Source organism: Hippichthys cyanospilos, chromosome 12, assembly GCF_059441005.1.
Source record: "Hippichthys cyanospilos isolate Australia breed blue-spotted pipefish chromosome 12, RoL_Hcya_1.0, whole genome shotgun sequence".
Taxonomy (NCBI): Eukaryota; Metazoa; Chordata; class Actinopteri; order Syngnathiformes; family Syngnathidae; genus Hippichthys; species Hippichthys cyanospilos.
This window is the reverse complement of record NC_142380.1, coordinates 14,434,923-14,442,500: the sequence shown is the minus strand read 5'-3', so window position 1 is coordinate 14,442,500 and position 7,578 is coordinate 14,434,923. Positions and strand designations below refer to the sequence as shown.

General features: G+C 41.4%; 1 protein-coding gene and 1 pseudogene across 1 annotated transcript in view; one reads left to right on the top strand and one right to left on the bottom strand.

Moving 5' to 3' along the window:
• Window positions 1-1,672, top strand: part of LOC148415029 (V-type proton ATPase subunit d 1-like) — a 5,992-nt pseudogene extending 4,320 nt beyond the window's left edge.
• Window positions 1,673-1,702: 30 nt separating this feature from the next.
• The window catches only part of apoltp (apolipoprotein lipid transfer particle homolog), a 35,498-nt gene continuing 29,622 nt past the window's right edge, over window positions 1,703-7,578 (bottom strand). The window contains exons 61-74 of the mRNA XM_088430217.1: window positions 6,966-7,127; window positions 6,407-6,569; window positions 6,111-6,298; window positions 5,544-5,636; window positions 5,152-5,356; window positions 4,789-4,976; window positions 3,737-3,834; window positions 3,465-3,649; window positions 3,191-3,390; window positions 2,938-3,106; window positions 2,738-2,847; window positions 2,491-2,607; window positions 2,122-2,248; window positions 1,703-1,993 (exon numbers count right to left, since the gene is read on the bottom strand). Of these exons, the coding sequence (XP_088286343.1) occupies window positions 1,983-1,993; window positions 2,122-2,248; window positions 2,491-2,607; window positions 2,738-2,847; window positions 2,938-3,106; window positions 3,191-3,390; window positions 3,465-3,649; window positions 3,737-3,834; window positions 4,789-4,976; window positions 5,152-5,356; window positions 5,544-5,636; window positions 6,111-6,298; window positions 6,407-6,569; window positions 6,966-7,127 (2,016 nt within the window). The 3' untranslated portion in view covers window positions 1,703-1,982. The remainder of the gene's footprint in view (window positions 1,994-2,121; window positions 2,249-2,490; window positions 2,608-2,737; window positions 2,848-2,937; window positions 3,107-3,190; window positions 3,391-3,464; window positions 3,650-3,736; window positions 3,835-4,788; window positions 4,977-5,151; window positions 5,357-5,543; window positions 5,637-6,110; window positions 6,299-6,406; window positions 6,570-6,965; window positions 7,128-7,578) is intronic.

The window sequence follows — 7,578 nt, the reverse complement described above, 5'->3', positions numbered from 1 at the left end:
AGCTCATTGGGTTTTTTGTGTTACAGGTCAGTTTTTCCAGGATGCTGTGTCTGAGTCGAACTTGGATGAGATGGAGGCTGAAATACTGAGAAACAAACTTTATAAGGTGATACATCATTCTAGTGGGCTGAATAATGTACTGTACAGCAAGAAGGAAAACTACACATTCTGCTGAAATGCCAGGATTTATATTAGGGGGGAAAAAAAGACCAAGAAGAATAATTTCAGAACTCCCCTTCCCACCACTTTTTTTAAGCATGGTAGTGGAAACATCATGTTTGTTGGGGATGTTTGTTTTCAGCTAGAACCTTTCCAAATACATTTAGAGGTCAAGGGTTTGAATTCGGCTCCAGCCTTCCTGTGGAGAGTTTGCATGTATACCCCATGCCTGCATGGGTTTTCTCTAGGTACTCCGGTTTCCTGCCACGATCCCAAAAACACGTGATGGGTATATTGGATACTCCAAATTGCCATTAGATGTGCTTGTGAGTGAGAGCTGTTGTTCGTCTTTGTGTGCGCTATGATTAGATGGCAACCAGTTCAGGGTGCACCCTGTCTACTGCCCAGACGGCTGGGATAGGTACCAGCAAAGTTGTGACCCTTGTGAGGTCAAGCAGTTTATTTAATTCTTAAATGCACATTTATCTTTTCCATGAATTCCAATATCATACTTTATTTTCACACTTTATGTCAACTGCATATTCTTAAAGGCATATTTGGAGTCTTTCTACTCTTTCTGCAAGAACATTGGTGGTGCCGCAAAGGATATTATGTGTCCTATCTTGGAGGTACTGTGATCATTTCTCCCAAGTGCTTGGCCGTATCTGTACGAATTGTGTTTGAATGCAAATCCGTCAAAAGTTTGAGGCAGACAGACGGGCCTTCATCATTACCGTGAACTCCTTCGGGACGGATCTGAGTAGCGCAGACAGGAGTTCATTGTATCCATCTTGTGGTAAACTTTATCCTGAGGGGCTGCGACTGCTTTCCAAAGCGGAAGAACGTGAACACGTCAAAACAGTCGCTGACTGTTATCCGGTAACTTGTCTCTAATCAAAGTAAAATTGCTTTTAGATGACGTGTTTCTGATTAATGTGTTTACACGAATCATTACAGGATTACAAAATTGTTTTTGACAACTCAGACCCAGAATCAAGTTACAAGACCTTGGAAGACAGATTCTTTCAGCACGAGGTAAGAAAACAATGCCCATCTAAAACCAGATGCCCAGTGATGACATGATTTCTTTTGGGTGGGGTGGGACTAAACCAAGATGTTTTTAATTCAACCAGTTAATGGCAATAAAAATTCTGATGTAACTCTGTTATTGGTAAAACTTTTTTGTTGTTGTTATAACAAGTGTATAAAAGCTTCGCTTCCCGTATCCTGCCCACTCGTGTGTCAAATTCAAAGTGCTCAGTATGATGCTGTAAAGCACATTTTAAGAACAATTATAGTGTCAATTAAGTGCCTTTCTTCCCTTCATTTCTATATTTAGGTGAAGCTGAACTCACTAGCGTTCCTCCAGCAGTTCCACTTTGGTGTGTTTTATTCCTACATTAAACTGAAGGAGCAGGAGATCCGAAACATTATCTGGATTGCGGAGTGTGTAACTCAGAGACAAAGGTCCAAGATACACAGTTACATCACAATATTTCAAGGTCCAAATTAAATGGGAAATGTAAAAGATGTGAATGAGACCCATGAAAAACAATTCAATTTAATTGGGTACATGCTTAACAGGTTAAAGATAAATTACACCTAAGTTGATCACTGATCATCTTCATTGTTTGTACAACAAAAGAGTAAACACCTCCTGTTATTAACAATAAACTACGTATTCACATTACGACTGCGTCTGTCTGTAAAAAGTTGCAAAATTGTCAGGAATGCACCAAGCCAGACTTTTAAAAGCAGAACCGGTTGCAGCAGCAACTGAGGCATGAATGTCTTTTTTCGACCCCTGGTAAATGCGTCCATCTTTACTCTTGCACTGAGGGGAAAAAATAAACAGGCAGAAGAAATATGAACTATTTGCATTTGCAGCACATAAAAAAAAAAAAAACACACAAATGAGTATGACGCCATGCACATGTTGTGTTGTGTGAGAGCCTAACTTACCACACTGGACAGGCACCTCAAGGGGTATGTAGTTGTGTTGGCACAGATGAACAAAAGCGGACGCCAGTCGACAAGGAGCTATGGAGGAGCTTGATTTGCATACCAAGGAGAACTGTTGGGGATCCACCTGTTGATACAGTCATACCTCAATATCAATCTAAAATCAATTAAATGTCAGTGGGGTTGTCTGGTGGACATGTATCCAAATATTGGGAGCTCCAAATGCAAAATAAGTAAGCAAATCACCAAATTTCATCATAAAATAACTGGTTTTACAGTTCTGTATAAAATAGCTCCTCAGCCTTGATTTCACAGGGATCATTCTCTCCAAACACCACCACCCCCCGGCCCTGCAGTTTTCAAACTCACCACCCTGAAACAGGAACTTAAAGGAGAATCGGGAGAGGAGAACAAAAAGTCACATGTCACTGCCCACGTGGGTACAAGTTCCATTTCAGCTGTTTTTCTTGCACACTTCGAGTTCACCTAGGCACAGAGCATGGTAAACACGTGTAAATATCCTAAACTCATTCTGAAACTTGTCTTTAAGGATCACGTCCATCTGTAGAATAAGAAATTGTGCGCCAATAATAGTTCAAATAAATGCCAGACTAACTTGCCAGCTGTAGAAAAACTGCTCTATATTTTCAGCTTGGGAACCATCACGCAAAGGTGAGTCATTTCCTGCTTCATTGTCATTAGTCCCCATCAGACCAGTTGACATGCCTGTAAAAAGGAAGTCAACTGTTCCTAAGAATACAGGCCTATATTTGTGGCTGTTAATGTCTTTCCAGGATGTAGCTTAAATTCTCCTACCATGCAACCAGCCGTCAAGAGTCAAGCTGCACACCTCGGTTCTCAGGTCACATGAGAATGACACGCCATTGTGATTGGACACCTGCACAATGTGGGGACCCCTTTGCACAGTGACACCACTGTCACTCCGCCACATGTTTGTAACAGTGTTGTTGCATTGAACCTTTACCTGTGACAAAGATGACTCTTACAACAATATTTTGACTTTCGCCACTTGAAATGGTGGTAATGTCATGGTGAATTGTAACTGTACCAGTCCATTGCGCTGGATGCTGACAGTGCTGTTATTCAACCAGACCAGGAGGAAGCTGCGTGGGTGCGAATTGAGCAGAAGTGCGAATGAAGGGTTGGCACTGGTATCTCGGGCCAAAAGAAGCGGACACGAGCCCGGTAGCTCATAAACATGGCCATCGAACGTCACTACAAACTGATCTGCCACCAGCAGAGCTTGGTCTGTTGAAGGGAAACAAAAGTAAAAATGTAAACTTTGCTATATAGGGAGTAAAATACATTTGATGACATCTTACGAATAAATGGGCTGTCCATGATCTTCCTCTTGAGGCGGTAAAGTTCAGCAGTGGGTCTAATGGAAGTGAGGCTTTGCAAGGGCTCCAGGAGCCACTCTTCCAACAGCGCTCCCACCACACCGGCCTCAGCCACACGGGTCCAACGCAGGGTGGGCAGCCACAAAGATACAACCACAGAACACTCACTGATTTAAAAAAAAAAAAAAGAGGTAAATTCTCCATAAATAGTACTGCATCTCTTCTCACATAATTCTGAGATGCATGTGCAGTACCTGGGGGAGTATTTATAGAGCGATGCCAGTTGTTTCCTGAGTCCAGAAAGAGCCGCTGCCAATTTGCTTTCTAGCCAGTGGTATGTGTGCTGGCCTGCCTAACATGCAAATAACAAGTGCAAACATTCATATATATCATTCATTAAATTGTGCAAATTTAGAATGATTGAAACTGGAATGATTAGTCAAGGAATGTGGAAGGGGCATGTAAATGTGCAAAATGTGTCAATTTTGGTCATTTTATTATGATTATTGATGGAGGGGTTTTGGGGAGAGGGCGGCTCAGTGGGACTGTGGTTAGCATGTCCGCTTCACAGTGAAGGGACCCGAGTTCAAATCCTCACGCCGGCCTTCCTGTGTGGAGTTTGCATGTTCTCCCTGAGTCTGTGTGCGTTCTCTTCGGGCACTCTGGTCTCTTCCCTCATTTCAACAGCATGCATGACAGGAGTATTGGACATACTAAATTGTCCTGAGATGTGATTGGGTGTGTGAATGGTTGTTCATCTCTGTGCCCTGCAATTAGCTGGCAACCAGTTAAGGCTTTCCCTGGCCTACTGCCCATAGACAGCTGCGATAGACACCAGCAGCCGTGCGGAAAAGCAACTACAGAAAATGAATGGATGGATGGATGGTTTACAGTTTGAATAAAAATATGTAATTGGCATTTTTCCTGTGAAAATGCATCACTGAAAATGGGACAATGATTGGTTGGCAACCAAATCTGGGAGAACCACGCTTCTGCCAAAGTCAGATGGCATAGGCTCCAGCACACCAGCGACTCTTGTGAGGAAAGGCGGTTCGCGTTTTGGATGGACAGATGGAAAAAGAATCACTTTCACGATGTCTCGAACGACCTGAAGTTTGGAGTTGGAATGGATCTACTGAATCAAAAGTCAGGGGAAAGGAGGTCAAGAAGTAAAATGTCTGCATTCATTTGGAAACGTTGTCATGAAACCTCTTGAACAATGGAAAATTACTTGTGGGAATATAAAATTGGGGGATTAGCGACAATATGAAAAAGATTTATTGTGAGCATCTTGAGAGTTTCTTACAAAATCCATGGCATGTCTGAGCATAGCCACGCTTCCTTGAGCTTGGGGCCTTAGCTGCGGACTCTCCAGCAGAGCAGGGGAAGCCTGCAGAAGTTTGTCAGTCCACAAAACAACAGCCTTCCTCCACATGGCCTCCAGCTGTTGTCCTTTAACATCCTGGTACACACCTGCGAGCGTGGCCAGGGGCCCTGGAGACAGTTAAAACTCTCAGTGACTGATCTTGGATGGAGGTAGAGAAATATGAGGAACAATGCTGATCCCTTTCAATTAGCTGGTAGACGTGTAGTAGCAGTTATTCTGTTTATCTTCTTAATTCTTCAGCACAAAATGCTGCCATTAACTGTTTGTGTTACTTAATCTTACTCTTCAGCTCCAGCTGCGCCAGCACGGAGGTGCGCTGTAAAAAGTTGAGACATCGAGGCAGGCCGGTGGTGACCACGTATCGAAGAGAGCTACTGTGCCACAGAGCCAACAAAGTCTTGCCTCTGTGTCCCAACAGAGACTCTGTTTGTTGGGCAATGAGCAGAAACATGGCGCTCAGATCTTGGAGCAAATCACTGTCTCTGGACTGGAGAGAGGGAAAACCGCTTGCCAAATGCTTTATTTTGCTACAAAGCAATATACAAAAAGCAAACCACTGTGCAAGAAAGGAATTTGAAAATATGTCGGTCTTTTATTTACTACTTTACAGTGGCAATAAATTCTCATGAGATATTTTCAACATTGCGTCCCAACATTATGAGATAGTTAGTCACCTGTTGTCTGAATTCAGCAAGGAAATATTTCATTGTCTTGATTCTGTCCAAAAGCTTGGATCTGACCTGAGTGTTGATAGCTTGAATCCGTGCCTTTAAAAATAAACACCACAGGTATAGAGATTAAATGGAATTCTACAGTATTTGGCTACCGAGTGAAATTTTAAAATGAACATGAAATGAATTTGTGTAAAACCTTTGTAATCAATGGATGGATGAGGTTTAGAGAAAGTCAAATTAGAAAATATTATATTAAATTCAACTGTAAAGGTACTTGTGCAATTTAGGTTCATCCCAAAAGCCCAATTCGGTGGATCCCTGCAAAATGGCAGTTTGCCTCCACTCCCATCTTTAAATGTTTTTTTTTTAAATACTTTCTTCCGTCGTTAGAATTTTTGATTTACTGAAATTTAATGGACATGAATTCCTTTCAGTTTTCTGTGGGTTGGACCGGTCCGGTTATCTTCCACAAATGGTGGGGTCCATTTAATCCACTAAAGTGACTTTTATAGTTGAAGAGATTTTTATAGTTGCTGAAATGCTGTAAGATGTCAAAAGCAATGATACCTCTAATGCAGTAAGACTTTCCACACAGCCACTTGCTCTCAGGGTGAGCTTCTGATTGGCTGCAGCAACAGACAGACTTCCCAAAGTTTCGTGTTGGCCGCTGCCCTCTCGTTTTTGTACATCCAGCATCAGATTGTGATTTGTCCCCAAACATGCCATCACAGAAACATTCTCATTCAGGCCTGTACCTGTACCAACACAGAAACATTGGCCATACTTAATAGACACTTCATTTGGGATTTGGTAAATTCAACGTGTCAATCAAACAAAGTATAATTATTTTCTGAGTGCTGTACCATTTCTATAACCTGCAGTGGTCCGAAGACATCTTCCCTCCATTGTGCCATTCAACCACAGCATCTCTCTCTGGTCCAGTCGAGTGTGTAGAAGAAGACCAGAACCGTGGAGCCATGACAGAGCACTGCCTCCTATCTCCACGCTCCAGTTCCCCATCTTGGACTGATTCAAAAAAAGTGGCCATTTTGTCACCTTGTTAGATACACACAGTACATCTATTTAACTCATATTATTAATTAAGCATTTGATTGACATTATTATATATTACATTACTTTCTTACATTTTAGTTATATTTATGCATATACATAAGCGATTTCATTTATTTATTCTTGTACTTTACTGTTGTCCACAACAGATAGATGATTTTCAGAATACAATTCAAGCTTTATCCCTTGAATTGTGTCAATCAACACCATATTGCCAGTGTTGTGTAATAATTTTTATTTTGTTAATGCTATACTCAGTATTGTCACTGAAGGGAAACGTTCAATAATGGACGATAATAATCCATTTTTCGTCTTCAAAATTGTATTTTCTTTGCCCTCCCCTATTTGTACCTCACTAAAGAGAGTCATGTTGGAGCGCTGAGCGCTAGATGAGTTGGTCAGAATGAGTGTGAGGCTGCACAGATTTGGGCGTCCTGCTACCGACAGACGAGATTGCGCATAAAACAGTTCGTCTCCGGAGTTTAGTCTGTGCGATCCTGACCATGACAGACTCTGAAAAACACAGACACACATGGAAAAAGTTGCAAATTATCTGTATGTTCTACCTCAATGTAAAGCAAATTAGTTTCCTCCATTAAAGTAAAATAGCAATCATGGTCAAATATAAATAGAAAATATATGGAACAAAAGAACATGTAAAGAAATAAACAGGTTTTCAAAGTGTATTGTATTGTGTATCGTGGTTTCTTTGTTATTTTCATGTCACTCAAGCAGTAGCAAATCTGAAGCAAGTTTGTAAGTCAGATTTTAGCTTGAAACACATAAAAAAATAAAAATCTACTGGGCAACAGCTTGTAAGTCAAAATACTTGTAAGCACCTGCATTTGTAAATCAAGGGAACATTGGAATAGAATTCAACACTATTCTAAACCAATGGTGGAGTTTAATTGATTGACAAGCAAGCCAGCTCGATGCACTGGAATGACACGCCGTCCTATGGTTC